This window comes from Etheostoma cragini, chromosome 11 (genome assembly GCF_013103735.1).
Source record: "Etheostoma cragini isolate CJK2018 chromosome 11, CSU_Ecrag_1.0, whole genome shotgun sequence".
NCBI lineage: Eukaryota > Metazoa > Chordata > Actinopteri > Perciformes > Percidae > Etheostoma > Etheostoma cragini.
In genome coordinates, this window is record NC_048417.1 from 23,993,717 (window position 1) to 24,015,481 (window position 21,765).

At 38.2% G+C, this 21,765-nt stretch overlaps 2 protein-coding genes and 1 long non-coding RNA gene across 12 annotated transcripts in view; 2 read left to right on the plus strand and 1 right to left on the minus strand.

Moving 5' to 3' along the window:
• LOC117952503 (carboxy-terminal domain RNA polymerase II polypeptide A small phosphatase 1-like) overlaps positions 1 to 5,585 on the plus strand; it is a 38,193-nt gene extending 32,608 nt beyond the window's left edge. For both annotated transcript variants that reach the window (XM_034884858.1, XM_034884857.1), the window contains 2 exons: positions 2,135 to 2,139; positions 5,573 to 5,585. The gene's annotated coding sequence lies outside the window, so the exon portion shown is untranslated. The remainder of the gene's footprint in view (positions 1 to 2,134; positions 2,140 to 5,572) is intronic.
• The window catches only part of LOC117952500 (obscurin-like protein 1), a 37,659-nt gene continuing 16,633 nt past the window's right edge, over positions 740 to 21,765 (minus strand). For 4 of the 9 annotated variants that reach the window (XM_034884840.1, XM_034884847.1, XM_034884848.1 and 1 more), the window contains 23 exons: positions 21,411 to 21,686; positions 20,424 to 20,702; positions 19,970 to 20,245; positions 19,453 to 19,728; positions 18,084 to 18,365; positions 17,408 to 17,683; positions 17,057 to 17,329; positions 16,205 to 16,480; positions 15,838 to 16,113; positions 15,292 to 15,567; positions 14,936 to 15,211; positions 14,534 to 14,803; positions 14,183 to 14,449; positions 13,773 to 14,042; positions 12,952 to 13,218; positions 11,614 to 11,880; positions 10,911 to 11,023; positions 10,006 to 10,159; positions 6,307 to 6,468; positions 5,970 to 6,074; positions 5,290 to 5,556; positions 3,810 to 4,079; positions 740 to 1,133 (listed from right to left, as the gene is read on the minus strand). In XM_034884840.1, the coding sequence (XP_034740731.1) occupies positions 1,123 to 1,133; positions 3,810 to 4,079; positions 5,290 to 5,556; positions 5,970 to 6,074; positions 6,307 to 6,468; positions 10,006 to 10,159; positions 10,911 to 11,023; positions 11,614 to 11,880; positions 12,952 to 13,218; positions 13,773 to 14,042; positions 14,183 to 14,449; positions 14,534 to 14,803; positions 14,936 to 15,211; positions 15,292 to 15,567; positions 15,838 to 16,113; positions 16,205 to 16,480; positions 17,057 to 17,329; positions 17,408 to 17,683; positions 18,084 to 18,365; positions 19,453 to 19,728; positions 19,970 to 20,245; positions 20,424 to 20,702; positions 21,411 to 21,686 (5,465 nt within the window). In that variant the 3' untranslated portion in view covers positions 740 to 1,122. The remainder of the gene's footprint in view (positions 1,134 to 3,809; positions 4,080 to 5,289; positions 5,557 to 5,969; positions 6,075 to 6,306; positions 6,469 to 10,005; positions 10,160 to 10,910; positions 11,024 to 11,613; positions 11,881 to 12,951; positions 13,219 to 13,772; positions 14,043 to 14,182; positions 14,450 to 14,533; positions 14,804 to 14,935; positions 15,212 to 15,291; positions 15,568 to 15,837; positions 16,114 to 16,204; positions 16,481 to 17,056; positions 17,330 to 17,407; positions 17,684 to 18,083; positions 18,366 to 19,452; positions 19,729 to 19,969; positions 20,246 to 20,423; positions 20,703 to 21,410; positions 21,687 to 21,765) is intronic. The other 5 variants (XM_034884842.1, XM_034884841.1, XM_034884843.1 and 2 more) reach the window with 5 other exon arrangements.
• Positions 7,508 to 21,539, plus strand: LOC117952522. The gene is made up of 5 exons (XR_004658434.1): positions 7,508 to 7,684; positions 17,199 to 17,368; positions 17,555 to 17,708; positions 20,563 to 20,696; positions 21,426 to 21,539. It is a non-coding gene; the product is annotated as an uncharacterized LOC117952522 (long non-coding RNA).

Consider the following 21,765-nt stretch of genomic DNA (forward strand, 5'->3'; position numbering starts at 1 on the left):
GTCAAATGGAAAAATGGAATATGGAACAGATTTCATATGAAAACAACTATCATTCTCCATTAAGTTAAAACATAATAAACACGCAACGTTACAACTAGCATGCCCTGATTATCAATCAAGGTGATCAAGTAATTTCCTATAATCAATTTCTTTACTAAATTACCCGATTTTGTGCCCAATGTATTTACATTACAAGCCCCTTGCTGCAAGACGGAACTGTCTTTATTCAAACTTCTCATTGAACAAAAAAAAAAATTCTATACCATGGACAAATGATTAAAAGAGATGTTTGTTTGGATAATCCATTTTGAAATCCTTAATTTTATCTCAGCACACGGCTGTAGACAACTGGAAACTAAGTGAAAATACTAAGACACAAATCGCTGTCACGCAACAGCCACACAAAACCATGCTTTGATATATGGGGAAATTACAGAGTGCAAATCCAATTATATTGCATAATAAATGGCACTACTGCACGTGTAGTCCGTAAATCAGCTGTGGTTGAAAATATGTGTCAAAGCAGACAACCTGAGTTTTGGAAAACGCCAAAATAGGTGACCAGATCCAAAAGTATTTTTTTTAACTTGCAATTATCTTAAAAAGCTACGACAATATACACATTAAGTGTGCGTATGCAGCCTGAACAAAATCAGAGAAGATGATAAAACTTTTAGTTTTTGTTCTACATTAGCATTTGGCTTCAGAAATGACCCTACAAAGTTAAATGTCTCTTTACATGTATTGATATTTATTGGCACAAATACACATTCAGCTTAAACCTGACCATGGTTACAGTCAGACCACTTCCACACAGGACATAGTTTACAGACAAACTGCAGTTAATGGAATAATGGAACTCTTTATACGTATTCACATGCTGATTATACTCATTTTAACAGAAATTTCATAAAGACAATTCTTAAAGGCAGGTAACTATGAGAAAATCCACTCCCTGATTCAACGGAACTGCATGAAAATCCGTCATAACCCTGTTTAAACCACTTTTATAGACATACTGTTTGTAAATATATAAGCAATGTCAATGTTACAACTTAAAAAGCATCACTATAGTTTCAGTCCGTCCGTGTCAACCAGGTGATGACAGATGGAAGATGTCTCTCACGGATCACCTGGGAAATTTGAGCAGAGAAAAAAAAGAGATTGAGGCCAAGAGCATAGGTGAAGACAATCCTTCATCGTTTGACCTTATTCTGTCAAAATGGAGACATGTCTTGTTAAACCTGTCCATTTTTTACTAAACATATATGTAAATAACTACAACAATAATTTAATTGAAACAACACATTTTTTTGCTCTGAGTTAGTATTGTAATACCTGTTAATTTTAATTTTGGCCCCAACAAATACCTCTTATAAAAAAAAATTATACAGAAACTGACAAAAACTTAACTTGAACTTAACCTTTTTTACAATACGTACTAAACCGAAATGAGGAAAACCACTTTGAAACTAACTGAACTGAAAAGCAAAAATTGAAAACAAAATAAAAACTAATGGAAAATAGCAAACTCTAATGAAGAGCTCTGGTGTGGACATGAGCTGTCAGTAGTTGGACCTAAGAGTGGGTTTTCCTTCTCAGATTTAATTTAAAGGCCCAAAGAGATGAAATTATTCATGACTTGACCAGGACAAAGTTTCATATATTAATATCATTTTTTTTCTACCTTTTAAATATCTTAAGCCCCCTCAGGTTTATATTAAGACGCCTTCCGACCCCCCAGATTGGGATCTACTGCTTTAGGCTTAATTAAACTTTTGCAAAGCCCCAAACTTGTGGCCCTCCTGAAAGGGACTGTTGGACAAAGCCAAAGACCGGAAACCAAATCACCAAATTATAATCTTCATCTGTACGTACATAGTTTGGCCTTATTGCTCAGTCAGGTAAAAGTAGTACAGTGTGCACTTATATAAACGGTGAAAGCCCTGCATTCAAGTGTTACCATATCGTAATTTAAAAGCATTGATTTGAACCTGCTAAGTGACTAAAGTTGGCAAATAAATGTAGAATAACAAAAGTTCCAAATTTGCCTCTGAAGGGAGTAAAGTAGAACTAAAAAGCAGAAAATGAAAATTCCTAACTAAAGTACCAGTACCTCCGAACAGTAGTTGAGTAAATGTAGGCTCCTTAGCTACGTTCCACCACTGCCTATGATTACACAATATCCCTTGTAAAGTTTCTGACTATTTTAATTTCCTTTTTAATGTTCTAAGGTGAGCGTGATTCCTAGTTATGCTGCACATGGCCCTCATTTTAAAACCGTCTGAATTCATGACAGGTTTACAACAGATCACTGAACATAATACTCTTTCATTTAAAGCCAACATAATAAAGCAAAAAATAGTTTACTCTCCTACACATTTTACATAACCTGAGATGGTGCTTTATATTGCTTGGCCTACATTATTGCAGCTTGAGTGGAGCCATAAACACTTATAGAAGGTAGCGCTCTAAGAGCCAAAACATTTGCCATATTTACTGCTGCATGTGCTGTGCCAAGTCAGGAAACACACTTTAAGACGCCATCTTGACAATTCAGAAGCAGACTGATGGATTTATGTTGGGTCTTTTTGTGTGGTGCTTGTAATGCAAAAATGGCTTTTTAGTAGACCAGTTCATGGAATAAAAACCATTACGGCATCAAAACATCCATCCACTATTACTGCATCATTTTACAAAAATATGTTTGGAGCTGCAAAGCATATTTAAGCCGTATAATGAAGGTTACACGGTCTACTGAGTCTAAATTAGCTTATCAACATCTCTAGTAGCTCTAAATGAGCATTAATTGATATGGTGATATGGTTTGTTGACATGATTTTTGCCCTTTGCAGAGACGTGTTACAAGCCTCAGACGTACATAGGCTATGACACACATTTTAGTATGAAAGGTTAGGTTTACAATCAAAGGTTATGTGGACTGATTATGTCAGAATCACCTTAGGCCTACAACAATGGCGAATTGAAATTTAAATGTAAAAACATAAATAACCGTGGTTCATTTTCATATCATTTATTGTAAAAGCCACTGGAGAGGGGTTAAAGAGACCCTCTTATCTCCCTTTAGTGGTTATTGTTTACATTACAACACTAGGTTAAACATTTAAATTAACCAGTTGGTCCAATTCAGTCTGATGCTGTGCTGGAAGTAGTACTCAGATCATGAGTAAAAGTAGATCTACAGTGTAGAAATACTCTGTTATAGTAAAAATTATGTGTTCAAACTTACAAAAGTATTTATAGTGCTAAGCATTTAGCACTGTATATACTTAAAGTGAAAAGTAAAAGTCATCATTGTGCAGAATGGTCCATTTCAGAATAATGTGTAACCTTAAGTACTTTAAATTAAAGTAACAGTACTTTACTTGAGTACAGTATGCTAGTACTCTTGTCCAAGGAAAAAAAACAAGAATGATTGGCTTTTATTGTTAAAAGTTGGGTATTATTATCTGTATATTGTGTGCTGTTATTGTTTTTTTTAATATTAGATGTATGGTATTTTGTTATATGAAAGCAATTCAAAACAATAACAACACAACTATTTAAAAGAAATATGTTCATATAACATTTCTTCATTTTTTCCTCAAGAGATTGTTTAAACATATTTGTGATCAATTTGAAATCATGTCACACAAATGCCTTGTCATATTTCATCTCTACAGTCTTTTATTATCTTACATGTGCGTAGATATATGCATAAATCCATGCACCTAGCCTTTTACTGACAATGTAAATACAGTTAAAATCTAAGTACATTGTGATGTCCATTACAAACTTCTTTTACTTACTCAGTACCCGAAGCTGGGCTCTGCTTTTTGCTTTCCCAGAGCAGAACTCCACCACTCCGCTCATGTCCGGGGAGGTTTGTCTGAGGGTCAGCCTGTGGACCGTGCCCATCTTCTCCAGGCGTACCCGAGAGCTGGGCTGCAGCGGCTCCCCATTCAGACTCCACACAGGAGCTTTGAGAACAGGGACTGAGACCTCACACTCAAAGCAGGCTTCACCAGGGGCCGGGACTTCCACATCCTTCAGCTCACTCACCATCAACACTGACTGGGCTGAGTCCGTGCACACGTGAGAGGGAAAGTGGTTAGCTTACAACACATTTTTAGCAAATAGTCGGAGTCCTTTGGTTAGCCTTTATCCAATTATTATAAGCTTTTTAATCAATTATGCTAGGCGGTGATAGATCTTTCACAATGCATGTCTTCTATTCCTTTTTATTTCTGGGAGATCATGGTATCAGATCATGGTAAATTACATGTCTCATCCAACTGGGGCATGCAGTGTAGGTGATCAGCCTTTTTCATGAGCCATTTTGATTGGAAGGAAAAGAACGGATGTTTCTAATATTATATGGCCCTTCTCTGTTCAAGTGTCCCAAGAAGTGGGACAGTGATCCAGCATGCACAACACTAGATCTGCCTTATATTTCTTACTCGTAGTTTATATTTTCCATGTGAAAAAGGCTATTATTTTATTTTTTATAGTCACTCAGAAATGTCAGAATTTGGCATGTTCATGGTACACTTTTTATATATATTTAAAAAAATTATTATTTGGACTCAGTTTGTGTCCAGAGGGTAAACAGTAAATAAACTCAAGTTGACCACTACATCTGTGTAAGAGGCTACCTACCATGAACAGCCACCGCTCAACCATTCAACCTAACACGAGTTCTTTAATTACAAAGACATAAACAGATAAAAAAATAAAAAAACGAATAAACAAAAAAACAACATTTAAGGATGTACACAAGGCAAGAGTGAAAGAAAAACAGCCATGGAAAAATTGGGGGTCCATGTGTTCATCAAATCCGTGTGTTAGCTTTGCTCTGACAGCAGGTGGAGCTATGAGGTTAAGTACTGCATGAGACCATAGACCGTTAATATGTATACAGTCTAAGTATGAGACCCTCTGTTGCACTGAAATAATAGTAAGGTGTCATCCTGTAGCCATTCTTATGTTATAACACTCGTTGGGTGGGATGTTGGGGAAGGACAACTAAAGATCTTTTTTCACTACTATCCCTACTCTGTATAGGATTATTATTCAAAATTATATACATTTAAGAAGCTTGGATTAGATCTTTTTTACTTAACCGAGTCATAGATTATTTAAAAGTTGACAAATTATTGATTACTCGATCTTTGAAGCTTGTTCTGCACTGGATTGGAGTGTATCACACTGACTACTCTGTAGCTTGCAAAGGAATGAACAACTTTGGCTGTAAATTACACAGTCCTTATCGATCATGAGTTCTCTTACCCTCCACTGTCAGCTTTGCAGAGCATGTATACTCTCCAACCTGCACGCTGTACGTGCCCTCGTCCTCCAGCACCACCTGCTGGATGATCAGTTTCCGATAGCAGCCTTCACTGCAGATCTCAAAGCGTTCGGAGGGCAGCACGACATTGCTGCCTTTGTACCAGCGGATGCTACACCTGGGGTTGGACACGGTGCAGTCGAGGAGCACGCGGCTCTTCTCCAGGGCGGTCGTATCCTGCAGAGGCTTCACAATGTTGACAGGAATCTCTGGAAAAGGACAAAGTGCAATTTAGATTTGTCAAACTGAACTGTGACTTGATAAAATACTAAATATATGTCTAAATTCTAACAACAACACGATGAGCAAGATAAGATAATTCAACACACGTTTTAGTCTTATTTCACCTCAATTTAATTTGAACAGACAAATAACTGCACAGCTGTAAATGCTTACAGCATGTAAAGCACATACATTGGTTTTTGGTGTAAATCTAAAATTCTGTGCGTAAAATGTGATGAGTGAACTCCTAGCTCATAGACTTAACTGAGTTGGGGCTAGGTGATATGAAGACTATCAAATATCGGGATATTTTTGATCAAATAACCTTGATGTCAGTATTGCGACGATGTTGTAGGATTGACAATTGGTGCTTTCACAACAACAACAAATTCATTTATACCTTCCACCTCCAGGGAAGCGACAGATTCAACGTGTCTGGTGACAAACTTGATCTCTCCAGAGTCCTCTGTTCTCACATTGCACATAAGAAGAAAATGTTTGGTCCCTGAAATAAGAATACAATTGTAAAGATAAATAATAAGCCTGATAATAATTGCATCTAGTCAATTCCAGATATTATTTACAGATTTACAAATGTCTTCTTTTCAGGTGTTGTACTACATGTTTGGTAGATTATCAGACCATTGTAAATCTCATTTACAGTATCATTAAGCGTAATATCATCAGAAGCGTTGTGCAGGCACTATGAATTGCGTGCTCGTGATTTTAAAGCGGACCTTCCTGTCGGATCTTGATGGTGCTGGTGGGTTGTATCCTCTCCCCATTTTTGTACCATTCTCCTGGCACATCCTCCACTGACACCTCACAAACAAACACCGCGTTCTGATCTTCCTGGATGTCCACGTCCACCAGACGCTGAAGGATCAGCAGCTCACGCTCTGCCGACAGAATACACAGTAAAGGAGGCTTAGGAAATGGGCTTCTTGTAATATATCAAAGTAAAAATAAGTAAAGAGAGGAAAAAAAACTTCCTTCTTTTTCGTTGAGCATGAAGGTGCAAGACGTCATCCAGTGTATGATTTCCCTTTTCTAAAATACTGTACATGTAATAAATCCTTTTCTTTTTGTAATACAGCCTACTGTACACAGAGAGCTCACTGTACTGCTCAGACATGTATGTGTTATTATACAGTAAATATCAGGTTGTGATGTCATTAACTCAAAGGGAGGCCCTGGTTTACCAGGCAGCATCCCCTCCTATGGTATAACTAAAGGAACACTTTATAAATTATTATTTACTTTATGTTTTCTATACTGTAACAGAATTGTCATCACAGTAATATAGTCAACTTAACCACTAGTGGTACAGTAATAGCAGTAGGCCTACCTACTTTTAGTATGTCTTAATACTAATAATAGGCCTAATACTATTATTTAATGATACACATATGACAAAATTGGACTTGTAAAGTACTTCTACTTGTTGTATATGCTTGGTGAGAAAATTGGAATATTATGTCCTTCCAATGAATTCAACTTTTGTTTTGTCTTAGTTAAATTGGATCTTTGAATATTATTCTACCAGCTTCTAACTGTTCACCTGACTGCATTTCCTCTATATAAGCTCTTTATTTCATCAAAGAAAAAAAGTATTCACAATTGCACACATTTTTCAAATATTAACCTACAAGTATTTTGAAGAAAAACAAATTCAATATGTATCAAGACTTTGAAATGTTGCCCACCCACACAGGTGCTTTAAATTATTCTGGCTAATTAGACCTTCGCTTAGGTTTAAGTTGGGTGGAGCTTTGCTGAAATTTACATGAAGTATCAACAAAAGTCTAATCAGGCATAACTGACTTGACCTGTACAAGTTCTCTTATTTATCCATGGAGTGAGCTAGTGTACACATTTATGCTAGGTGCTTCTCAAGCTAGCAGCCTCCCTAAAGATTGTGTTGGTACATTATTTGTTTGAACTTTTGTTAATGAATGGGTGAAAGACGTTAATTGCTGGCTAAATACAAATAGCATTTGCCCAGAGAAAATAATAAAGACAGCATTAAAGAGTAGCAGCAAATTACAGCAGCTAACAAAGAAGTGGCTAGGAGCATCACAGATGGCAGCGCTTATCTGGCACTTTGAGGGTATGGTAAGTGCTTTTTCTCTTCTTTGTTGTTGTTGCTAAAAAATAATCCTACATGGCATGTCCAAGCTAACGGCTCTTGAAGGGTTGACATGCTGTGAATATACATATATATATAGCTACTTGGACTAGCTGTGACAAAGCTAAACGTTAGCCTACATCACTTGCTAGCATTGAGAGTGCTAACAGCTAGGTCTGTGTGTCTCTGTCATACTGAATGCTAAAACGTCCAACACAGTCTAAAAGCATTTAACACTTTGTTCTTTGACATCATTTACACTCTTTCATAGAGCTTTTTCACAGTAGACATTTTGAGTTGTCAAAGGAGTTTAACGCAGGTGGAATTAATAACATTAAAGCCTCAGTTCTATCGACGCTGTAAGCTAGCGTGCAGAATACAAACAATGGTAAAGTGAATACATTCTTTATCTCAGTACCTATGTGTTCCTGACACAATGACATAATATCTCACGGGTCCTGTTGTTAATTTCCGTGATTTTGAATGTTACCATTAAAGAAATGTGTATCTGCGTGAATTTAGCTTAGCACTGAGTAATATAAGGGTAATTCCTAGCATTCAGTGCCATGATATAACATATATTGACTGTTGTGAAAAACTGGTCTAATATGTGTTTCTAAAAGATTACACGGTGAACCCACCTCTACTATAAAACACAATCATATTATGTATCCAGGATTAATTAAAAAATAAATAATAATTAATTAATTTGTTGTTATTAATACAAATGTAAAGTTTTTTTTAATTCGTTTTGTCCCTGAGTCGACTGTCCCCCCTGTTACTCTGATCTAAATCCCCCTAAACAAGGCTCAGGACTAGTCCTTTAGTCACATGACTCTGGAAGTACAATACATTTTTGACAGGAATTAATCACCTACACGAAGCAGAAGTATCACTCTTTTGTCAACCTTTTTTCAAGGTTTTAAAATGCTTGACTAATGCATTACATGATTACCCTGGAAATATGGTTAATAAATGTTTAAAATCTCAGTTTTTAATCACATGAGTAGTAACATTAGCATAACATGTCCCATCCTGTTACTGTTTTGCCTTTCTTAAATACAATGTGTTTTTGTTCACAGGTGTGAGGTCCACCCATTTCTCTTATTTCCATCTTGTTACCTGAGTTTTTTTTTTTATAATTAAATAAAATTAACACATTTTTAATTAATAATGACACTTGCTGGGAATGACCTGGCAAATGAAATCATTTAACCTTCTTTTTTAATCTAAAAGAAATGTATTGAAATTACATTTTACCTTTAAAATAGAACAAGTCTTTTTCACGATAATGCTTATTTATGAATACTTTGTGAAAATATATTCAAAGTGGAAGGTTGGGGACATATTAGCTCATCGAAAATATAAATGTTACATTAACTCTGCAGTCAAACTGTATTAATAGAGAGGAGACTGTCCGGTACCAGGGTGGACATTTGGCCTATGTCGCATGCTTAGAATGGTGAAAATTATTAGACCATATCCTGACTTGGACCAATTTAGTTTTCTTATAGCTTAACAAGCCTTAAAATGATTTTCCTATTAATAGACTGTAAAGAAAGCTAAATTGGAACTACATAGTAGGAATGACCCATAAAGTTGGTGAGGGCATGAAGAAACTCATCGTTTCAAGTAAATGACTGACCCATAGCTAACTAGGGTTGGGTATAGTTTGGATTTTAACAATTCTGATTCCAATACCAATTCTTCATTTCAATTCCGATTCTTTGAGGGTTTGAGTTGAAATGGGTCACATGCTTATTTCACAAATAAGAGGAACGTTTTATTTTTGATTCAATGGTGGGTTGCAGTTGTCCAGGGCTATTTCAATGTAAAATAAAGCCACACCAGAGCGCCTGGCTGCTTACGTAAACCAAAACTTGCGCATATTAAATTGGTAAGCGATGATCGGATTTTAAACCCAGTCCTCCAAACGATTCTAATAATGAAACAGTTCTACTGGAAACTTAATTTTTGAAACAAGTCCAAGAAGGAATCGCTTCTCGATGCCCAACTCAATAGCTAACCCATGTGCCCTGTAACTGAGGTAGACACATGTTTTGATAAATAACTGGTATAAAGTGCTTGTAAACAGCTTTTGGAGCTTACTCAGCCAATACCTCTCTATGGCCTCTAGTTTCACAGCAGAACTTTGGTAGTCTGGGCTTCTGGTGTTTTTGTCCTCTTTCCCAACCATGTATTGTTAAATTGTTTGTGCAGTTCTCTTGTATTACACATCTTCAGGCAACCCTTACCACTATAGTATACCACTGTAAAACTGGAGGCCCTTTTCTGTAGTTGACTTTACCGTAGACCTCCACAGTGCAGGATGTAGTAGCATCTCCGACATCGCAGGTGTACAAGCCAGAATCACTGACATGACATTTCATGATCTGTAGAAACCGTTTCCTTCCCATTGCATAAATGCGCAAGTCCTTGCTTGGCTTCAGCTCAACCCCGTTCTGAAAATGATAAAAAGAAAAAAACTGATTTAGTTCCAATTCATTAGGCCTAATAATTTTTTACTTATTATTGTTCCAAATTGATAAACACAAAGTTGGCGAAATATAACTGAGCAGAAATGTATTTTGGGCTACTTTAAGAATTGAGCTCAAACGTTGTTGAAGCATATTTAAAGGCTTTGTTTACAAATATTTTGGCTTTTCCGATACGATCTTACTATCATCTTACTATCATGCAATCTGTTGTTTTAGTGTTTGTTCAATGTTGCTGATGCTTTTTTAATTGTGTCCTTTAGCTACTTCATAAAGGCCGGTGCTTTTATTTTGAAGAAGTAGCTGATAAGGGCACAAGGTTGGTCAATATTTGTTTCCTATTGTAATTGATAACGAGTGACTTTATTATTTATTTTTTGTAGTTTAGAATTACCAATAAAGCTATTGTGAACCACCGGTTGAAGAGTTTCAGGCCTTTCAGACCAAACAGTTTGAACTATAGCAGTATACTGCACCAGGGCTTTGCTTGATGCAGCAAAAAGCTGCCGTCGTGCCGAGCAAGCCATTGGAAGTAATGGGTTTCAAAGGGGGGGCGGTGTCGCTGCCGCATTTGGTCTAAGAGGTCTATTACACTCGCATTCTGCTGGGGATGCTTTCAAGTTAGATATATCTATTTTTTCTTTTCATCGTGAAGCTTTTTTTGCCTCTCAAGTTTTGCAAAATGTTATGTTGAAAAACAAGAAATCCAACAACTTGCCTTCATCCATTTCACATCAACATTGTGTCTTGACAGCTCACACTCGATAGAGATTACTGCACCGTCAGGGAATTTCTGGTCTTCAAGTTTTCTGAAAATGGTCACTGGAGGCTCTGGAGAAACAGCATGCTAACTTAGGCAAGCAAAAAGAGGTTCTTAAATTTCTATAAGCAAGACACCAAGTAACACCATAAACACACCAAAAAGTAACAGTATGGTTCAGTAATGGGGACTAATTCACCATGATTGATACCATAATGCATACATTTTACAGCATGCTATTAAACTAGCAGCTGACAGATAAGAGGGGACAGAGCTACCACTTCTCACTGGGTCCTGCTAGGCTTCTTTGTGTTTGTAACGTGAGCCTGGATAAAGCCAACAGAAGTAGAGCCATCACTCTATTTTATTATCATGCCTCAACTGGTTGGCATCTGGTCTGATCTGCGTGCACCACTTTAGCTACCAGTCTTGAGGTAACAGCAAAATGTTCTGTCACCTTTTGATTGGGAAGTATATATTGTAGATTAGTTAATTATGACAACACAATGGCCTTGTAATAAATGCATCTCCTCAATTTGACTTTTACTAGTTTAAAAATTTGACCACATTGAATTATGCTGTTATATTTCTACAATAGTGAAAGGAAACATTGGTATCTGCTTGTTGAAACACTGGCAAAAGCTCTTCCTAAATGACCTACCCTTCACAACAAGCCTTGCAGTCGTCTTCAGATTCTCTACACAGAACATAAAGGTGCCAGTGTCTTCCACTGATAGGTTAGAGATAGTGAGACTGTGGACTTGTCCTTTGGAACTCATACGGAAGTGATTTGTCGGCTTGAGCTGGACTGCGTTTCTCATCCAGGTTCCTGGGACATCGGGATGGGAGAGCTCCACCTCAAAAGATGCCGTTTCTCTCTCTGTGGTTTTAATGTCAGTCAGCCCTTTCTTGATTGTGATTTTTCGAGCTGTTAAGAAATTTGCAGAGCTGTGTATAAGGCAAAACAGTACTCTAACAAGTGCAAGTACATTTAGCTTCACGGCCGTTGTTTGTCTTGGTACTTTTTTAGTATAACATAACCTGAATAATAGTTTAACAAAAGGTAATGTTTAAAAGATAGGCCTCCGTAACAAGTATTTTCATTCCAGTCTAACATTGAGCAGATATGGTGTCCATTTTGTGTTACAGAATAGGCCTGAAGTCTGTTCTGTACAGTCTGCAGTTAAACAATACAAGCTGGCACATCTTGACACGCCGATAGTTTAGTCATTTGACTATGGAGCTTTACACAAAAGCCAGCTTTGAAACTGCCAACATTTTTCACTTATTCTATCGGAGGAGCATTCCCTGTGGAAAAAAAGGAGTGTTTATTTTGGAGACCTGATGACAGCAACATTAGTTTTGAAGGCCAGATGTAAATTTAGATGCAGTGAGAGGAGATCCAAATTCATAGGAGGTGCCAACAGCAGCCTGAAGTCCTGACTTTACCCTTCCCACCCACAATAGTGTTGAAAGAACAGCTTTTAATTCACTGACTGGCCTGTGGATCATAGGACTAAGAAATATAAGAAGCATGCTCAAAGAAAAACAAGCATAACTACGTCTTAATCACTTCAAGATGTTTTATGGTGTGTTGAGCTACCTACTTTCAAGAAACGTAAGTGTTTCTTGTTCATAGGTAAAATTTAACTTTGCAAAAAGGAATTCTAGTCATTGAACAGCGTTCAATCTTAACTTGTTATCTATCAGGCACTTCCTTTAAAAATGGAGTCTGATTTGCCTTTGACATAGATAATGAAATCATCATGTGTTAATACTAAAGAAGGCTTGGGCTGCCAGGATATCACCTGTTGGTCGCCATCACGCTGCAGTACAAGAGCCACCCTGGTCCCCAGTCACTCAAATTACTCTTACTCAGTTAATTAAGCTTTGCCTTTACAAGAAGCAGTAATGGGGGGTGTGCAGGAGGTTGGGTCGTCAGCAACGGTGGTAAACAAACAACAACAACAGGGCATAGTGAGAACACGTGCACACTCACGTTCCACTGTGAGCTGGGCTTGCGTGCGGTCATGGAGGGTTTCACAGCTATAGGTGCCCCGGTCAGACATGGCCAGATTGTAGATGGTGAGACTGTGTTTTCGGCCCTTGTGTTTCAGGGTATTCTTGGATCCAGGGTGGATCAGCACCCCTTGCCTCATCCACTGCACTTCTCCTGAATCCAGACTCACCTCCACCTCTAGAGTTGCCTCACTGTACTCTTCAGCTACAACTGGTGTCATCTTCTTGGTAAACAACACCTGTTGCTCTAAAATGAATTCAAGGAATTACTAGATAGCAGCATTTATCATATCAAAGAATTGTATTTAATTTGTTTGTTAATTCTACAATAATCAAAGCAAATTACAATATAGACCATAAAAAAATCTGCAAGGTTACTATTATTAAAAGTTCAAGCACACAACAAATATAAAGCTTAAAGGAGCCCCCTGCAGCGTTACATACCCAAAGACCACTGAGCCACTTGTGTCTCTCAGTTACCAGAGGAATTCTAACAGGAGAAGCTGCTAAGCACTAGCCGTCAAAGGCGCCTGTGCAACAATTTCAACTTGACTGAAAAGGTCATTATTTTTTATATAAACATATACTAATGTAGTATTAATGGTACACAGGCATTTACACTCTCTTACAGAACTTTTATGTTTATCCGTCCAGTGTTGCTGACAATAACTCAAAAATAAGGTTACCGCTAACAGACAGATCTGAGGTTATTGAACAAAAAAATGGTTGTTAAATGTAGTTTCTGTGATACATTAACACAAATGTATAGTTAGTGTTAATGAATGGGAGAACAACTCTCACCTTGAACGTGGAGTTGTGCCTCTGAAACCAACCCCTCTGCGTCAGCTGTTACTCTGCCGCTATCTGAAACCATGCAGTTGTGGATGCAGAGCATGTGGCATAGTCCGTTACTTGAAGTGACAGTGCGCTCATTTAGAGCAACTTGCTTGCCATTTAAGCTCCACACCAACCGACTGTCCTCTGGTGAGACCACACACTTAAATATTGCATCTTCTCCCTCACAGACGGTGATGTTACGGAGCTCTGCTATGAACTCAACAACACGGGGAGCTGAAGGCAAAGCAGTCAGCTGAGTTAGATTCATTGTGCTCAAAATATTAATATAGCACATACATGTAAAGTGTTTTAAAACTATTTTCAAAACGTTATTTTTCTCTGACCTTCCTACATGTTGAATTATTTAAACTTACTTTCTACAGTGACAGTAGCTGAGGTCCTGTCATCTGTGGATTCACAGGCATATTCTCCAGCATCTTCTTTCACTAGTTGGTGGATGGTAAAGCTTCGTTCGCGGCCTTGCGCCCTTATCGTGTGCCGACGGCTCGATGAGATCTCTTGGCCATCTTTTAGCCACTGGACATCTCCTTTGGGCTTGTTTATCTCGCATCGTAGTATAAGGCTACTGCCCTCCAGAGACACAGCATTCTCCAGTGGTCGGATAAATTTCACTTTCATTTCTGATGAGTAGAATAAAGAAAAACAATCAAGTATGTTTACTTGGAAATATTGGGCGATTTAGTTTAGGAGTGCCAAATGCTTACCTTTGACTAAAAGACTGAAATACATCTCATCTGTGTTTACGTCACAGACATATTCCCCAGAATCTGACAGCTGCAGGGGATTAATGGTGAGCTTGTGGGTATTACCCTCACTGGAGATGTGAATGTTGTCCCCGTTCAATAGTTGGCCGTCTTTCAGCCACCGAACATTAGCTCTTTCTCGGCTCACAATGGCACACAGCGTAACACTCTCATTTTCATAGGCTGAGATGTTATTGTTTGCTTTTTTATTCTCAAACTTGACTGGCAGCTCTGAGAAAAAATATATTTACAAAAAGGTTGCTTGTAAATTCAATGTTTAAACATGAAACAATAGGATTCCAAAATCAAGCCGAACCTACAGAAATTCAATCTATATATGTCTCAGAGTAATTTAAGTCTTACCTTGGACTTCAACAATTGTTGTCAGTTTGTCATCAATGGCATCGCAAATGTATTTTCCAGAGTCGGAGGGCTGGAGTCCAGAGATGACAAGCTTCCTCACATCATCATAGCTGTCAATTTGTATACGAGTGTCTGGTTTCAGTATCACGCCATTGCATAACCACTGAACGGTGGCGTTTGACCGAGACACCTCACACTCCAAAATAAGGTCATCTCCTTCTACCAGGATGTGATGCTCTGGGTGGCCTGAGTTCCCAATGATCTTTACTTGAGGTTCTGAACATAAAAGATGTATCATTATTGTCCTGATTAAAGGAAATACAGATACAATTATTATTGCTTTATAAAAGGATTACCTTTGACAGTAATATAGAAGACCATCTTATCGTCCAATGCATCACAGGTGTACTCTGCCGAATCTTCAAGCCCAGCATTTAAGACAACCAGTGATCGGAAAACGCCTTGCTCCTCGCTACAGTATCGCTCAGTGTTATCAATTAGCTGATTATCTTTGTACCAGCTGACTGAGGCATTGGGTCTTGATAGTTCACACACAAGAATGATGTCATCTGAAACTAAGAACTGCTTTTCTGTCTTTGCATTGGTTTTTCCAAGAATTTTTACAGGTAACTCTGGAAAGGAATACAAATCTCTATTAGAACAGAAAATCCTCTAGGCACTGAGACAACTGCACCCCAAAAGATTGTTTTAACTTCTCATAAGTTATCATCTTAGTATCTGGATGAAGTCAATGATCTGGTCTAAATAAGCATAGATTTTCCAGTCTTTCATTGTCTGGATCTTGAGTACACAATATAAAGAACTCGTAAAGATTGTCATCTTTTGGGACTTTGGGGGCTCCATGTCATTTTGAAGTTATAGTTTTAAGTACAATATCCTACCTTGCACGTTTACAGTGAAATCCATCACATCATCCTTTGCATCGCACACATATTTTCCAGCATCTTCCATTGTTAGTGAGTGAATGGTTAGTTGACGTATGACACCATCCTCAAGGATGGTGATATTTTTGGAGTCTTCTACTTCTTCCCCATTCTTCTTCCAGTTGACCTCGGCATTTGATCTTGAAACTTCACAGTCTAGAACCAGAGTCTCCCCAACCACTTTGTCCACTCTTCCTGCCATCTTTCTTGGACGTACGAAGCGAACAGGAGGCTCTGTGTATTTAGAAAATGTTAGAAACGGATAAACACTGACAGAGCAATGTATTTAGAAGACCTACTTTTTTCCTTTATTAGTGTCCTTTACCTGCTATGTTTACAAAGAAAGTCACAGACTCATCTGCAGTATCACAGACATATTCAGCTGAATCTTTGACGGTAGTTTCTGGTATAATAAGTCTTCTGTATACACCATCCACCTCTAAGATAAGGTTGTCATTCTCCTCCACTTCCAATCCGTCTCGATACCAGCGTACCACTGCATTGGGCCGTGAAATCTCGCAGCTCAATACCATCCTCTCAGAGGTCTGCTGGCACAGTTCCATTTGGGACTGACTTGGGGACACAATCCGCACTGGAGGTTCTGGAAATGGGCGTTATCATTCAGTTCAGCCATCTGTCATTAGTTTCACAAATGGTACAAGACAATCTACATGGTTTTTGAGGTGTCAAATTGATGCATATATTGCCTGCTGGACTGTGTATGATACATCTTGATCCTGGATGAATCAGTTAACCCCTAACGTTGGCAATGGCAATGGTGTTAGTGTGCTTCAAACAAAATGCTTCTTAGGTCATCGAACAGCGTCTGAACCCTCCTCCCCACCTTTCAAATGTTAAACTTGTTGTTGTCTTTCTAAAAATGACTACTCAACAAGCATGCCCCCATCACATAGGGAGTGGACAGATTTGTGGGGAGTAATAAACTAGCAGTATTTAAACTTATTTTATACGTGTCACTCTTAAACCCTTTTTCTGATGGCTTTCCAACCAACCCTCAACTGCAGCCATTTCAAAATGGGTATTGGCGTGTTTCTCTCTAGACGAAGTTGTTTGAAGCACACTGATACCAAAATCTACTCATTTTCATTTGTGCTAATACAATACTGAGATACTTAAATACATTCAAACATTCTTTATGTAGACTTAGGGATTTTACCTGTAATACTAAGGTGAAAGAATATTGAAGCGTCAGCTGTATCACAAACATATTCTCCAGAATCTTCGACACCACTAGAAATAATCTTTAGCCGTCGATAAGGGCCTTCAATCTTGAGCTTGATGTTCTCACTCTCTTGCAGCTTTTGGCCATCTTTGTACCAGCTGACAACACCATTTGGACGTGACAATTCGCAGCTCAGAATAATTTCCTCAGGGACATGACGGTCAAGGTGGACATCCTCCTTGGGGTAGATTATCATCACCGGGGGTTCTGTGATAGAAGATTATATGCAATTGAAACATTGTCCATGTAAGTCAATATAAGGGATTTTTTTGTGCATTTTATTACCTCGTATGTTAACCTTGTACATTAGAACGTTGTCCCCTGCACGGCATGTGTATGTGGCTGTGTCGGACAATTGGGCTGAATGTACAATCAGATTCCTTGTGTTGCCCTCTGCTTGCATTGTAATATTGTTACATGGTTGCATTTCAGTTCCATCTTTGTACCAATGGACAACACCATCAGAACTTGATACTTCACATGACAGGACAAGCTGTTCGTTTTCCACAACACTCTTGAAAAGGTCCTCCTCTGGGATATCAACAAATGTTACCGGTGGCGCTGCAGAAAACGGTACACAAAAGAAGTGAGTTGTTGCTTGAACATGGAAGTAATTGTTTATTCCTATGCATAAGCATGCTGATTTAAAGCCTTGCCAACTAGATCACAATTCTCTGTATACATAATGATCAGTGGGTGTTAATCCACTTTTATAGAAAATTTAAAAAACTATTTATGAAGCAGTGCGCTAATGCAATGCAATTACCATAGTTGTGTTAAAATACATGCTATTAAATGTAAAGCACGTGTAAAAAAGCATTTAATTAGGACATTTAGAAGGGAATAAGCTGTGATGAATGTGATGATGATCAGGGTTTGCTTCCTTCTTAGTTATTAGAGGTCATGAAGTTGTATCAAACTCTACAATGACAACTTTCTGAGAAAAAGCTTAGCATATCACCTTTCACCTCCACATAGAAATCGTTGAAATCTGAATCATCATCATCATCATCATCATCATCATCAGTTTTACAACTGTACACCAAAGAACATGAAGACGTGGCCGACTTCATAACCAGTGCCCTCTCTTTGCCCTCTGAATCGATGTTCATTCCTGATTTCGGCAAGAGTTTTAATCCATCCTCACACCAGCAGGTCTGGCTTGTAGGGTCTGAGATCTCACACTGCAGATCGATCGGGCTGCCTGCTTCAACAGATTTGCTCCTCTCAGCCTCTGGAACAGCTGAGAATCAAACTGGTGCTATAGGAATTTCAATCCATTGAACAGTAGATAAAAATCTGATTTGCTACGTATGCTATGTAACACTTGGATTTACAGGCTGAAGGCTGTAAATGTTTATTTGAACAGATGGTATATAAATGGTTTGGTATGATAATGTACATATCATACAGGTTGACTGTGAGATCACTGAGATCACTCACATTAACAATGCTAGATTCATGGACTCTCATGAAATCAGCAATACAGCAAAATGCAACACAAAACTCATTTTTTTGTCCATTGTCCAACAGAGCCGTTAAATCAGCATGAACAGACAAAGAGCAAATGTATCATTCATTTGGAGTTTTGTTTGTGGCCCTTTGTCATTTTAGCTCTGTTTTGTTCTCCATCAACTTCTGATGAAAATATCGGTCTCTTTAGCTAGTAAATGATCAACTACGTTCAGCAGCTAGTTGACAACTTTGTCAGTCTCCGATGCTAGGCAGGAAGCACACCGCCTGTGTATCAGATAAAACAGTAACCTGCTGCATCTGGAAACAGCGTTAATGCGGGGATTTAGACTAAACCAGACATTAAAGTAGCTGGCTGTAAAAACCAAAGCAATGTGCTGAATAACAATGAAACTCTCTGTGGAACTGAGGGAAACTGCAGTCTAGTGAACGCTTGCTGTGTTTTGTTACTACAGGCAACCTTTTTCACATTACACAAAGAAATTTGATCAACTGATTCAACTTTTCAGCAGTTTTAAGATGCAGATGTATCACCATGCTCTTAACAAAGTCCAGTCTGAATGGGCCTATAAGTACCAGTACTTGCTTGTTAAAGAAAGAATGACATGGACCTACATTAGACCTACATATCAAAACTGCTTCTTAAAAAAATAGCAACATTGAAAAATATCTATTTGTTTACATATTAATCAATGGTCAAATTTAAGTAAGCTGTGATAGCATTACACTTTCTATCAGGGTGTATATTTCCACCAAAACTATCAGTATAATAGAATAAAATAAAAATTTGATCCAATAGCCAGACATTCACTGAAAGAAGTTAGTGATTCTGACAAAGCTGAAAATACTTAGATCACCTGCAACATCCACCTTGAATTCTATACGGTCATCTGCGGCCTCACAGCTGTACAACCCAGAGTGTCTGACTTCTGCTGATGGAATAACCAACGCTCTCAATTTTTCTTTTGTTTGGATTTCCCATTCACTCTTTGGAAAGAGCTGCTCTCCATCCTTGTGCCAATAGACTTGGGCAGTTGGCTCTGACACTTCGCACTGAAGCTTAATTGGGTAGCCTGCTTCAACAAATTTGTTTCTTGCGACCACTGGAAGGGCTGAAAACCTCACAGGAGAAGCTGGAGGGTATTATAAGATTTGCACAACACTGTTATTAAGCTGTCAGAACATCATTTAAAAAGCAACGATCATCAAACCTTTTGGTTTGGTTGTTTGAGCATAGTATACAACATATGAAGCTCTGTGTTTTCAGACAGTGTTACAACAACTCTAAATACATTTAGATGTAATTGGGCAAAGAAGTGTAAAGTTAGTGGATTTAAGAAAATACTAAGATGTTCATCTTGACAAGAAAATCACCTTCGACGTCCACATGGAATCCCACAACATCATCAGCTAGGCTACAACTGTAGAGGCCGGAATCAGTGACCTTAGCAGAATGGATTATTAATTTTCTCAGGGTGCCATCTCTTTTCATATCAAGGCCAGTTTTGCAAAAAAGCTCCAACTCATCTTTAAACCAGGAAACCTGGGCGAGAGGTTCTGAGACCTTACACTGGAGGATAATTGGACAACCAAGTGCAATCATCTTGTATTTTTCTGACAGTGGGATTGGCATGATCTGTGGCGACCGGCCTAAGAGAAGGGAACAACAAGGGTTTTGGATAAGAGATGCAATCACCAACAGTGGACAAAACACACTGCCCAGCCACTCATACTGTACCATGTTCTCATGAGCATTCAAAACAAAGCAATTAGTTTAGCACGCACACGGTAGGTGTCATAAGAGATAGTAAGGATGAAAATAAATCACCTTCTACGTCCACTTTAAATGCAATGGTGTCGGCTAATGTTGAACATTCATAGGTGCCACCATGTATGTTTTCAGCTGAGTGAATGAGTAGTGTCCTTGTTAGACCATCTGACTGTATTTCCATATTGTTTTGTGGTAGGAGTTTCAACCCATCCTTGTACCAGTCGACATGAGCAGAAGGGTCATCAGAAAGTTCACAGCTGAGGACAATGGGAGAACCTTCTTGGACGGACTTGGTCCTGTCACTCTCTTGAAGCTCTGAGAACTTCACAGGTAGTGCTAAAGGTTTCAGATATTGCAAAAAGAGTGTCTTAATAAAACTTCATAAATATCATTAATTGAATTAATTAAATAACTAAACTATTCAATGGCAAGGAATTTCAAGACAGGACAACATAACATACAACATAAACACAACCTGCTTAACAAGGACAATGAAGAAAAACAAAAAATATTCAAAGGGCTAAAAGAGCAAGAACCAAGGCCTGTAATTTCTACAGTTATTGTACACTGACATTTAAAGCACAGAAAAAATCACAGGTAAGAGACAAACAAGAAAGTTACAGTGTTTGTTTGTGGTAAAGTATTTAGTTAGTGTCTTAAGTGAAAAAGAACAAGACACATGAAATGCATAATAAGAAGCTGCATTATGAAGCTGCATGTTTTCATTCAATATGGAGAGAGGATGTCCTAAATTATCTAATTTCAATTAGATAAAAATTGGGTATCAGGATTAGATGTAATAGGAAATTATTTTTAATTAGAAGACCAATCATGCAATAACAATAAAAAAACAACAAATTGAACTTAAATTATTTCAGAGGAAATATTTTTCTGTATATTTTTAGAAAAGTAGTTGACCTGATTGGGGAAGCAGAAAAATTCACTGTTTTCTGTTAGGTGATTGGGCAAACGTGACGTAATCACCTGCTGCAGTTAGTGGGCCGTGCAACACAGTGAAAGCGCTACAGATTTTCTGAGCATCACCTTTTACTTCCACAGCAAACTGGATGTCATCATCCTTTGACTCACAGCGGTAAACGCCAGTGTGAGACCGCTCGGCTGATGGGACAACTAGACTCCTCAAATTTCCCGCTGACTGGATGGCTACACCATTTTCAGGTAAGAGCTTTGTTCCATCCTTGTACCAACTGACTTGTCCAGTTGGGTCTGACAGCTCACATTGTAGAGCAATGGGAAAGCCCGTCATGACCGTCTTTTTCTGATCACCCTCAGATAAAGTTGAAAACTTCAGAAGTGGAGCTACAGGATTAAATGTAAAATAGAATTGGTCAGTGAAACAGATCCTGTTGTTAACCAAAGAAAGCAAAGCACAAATCGT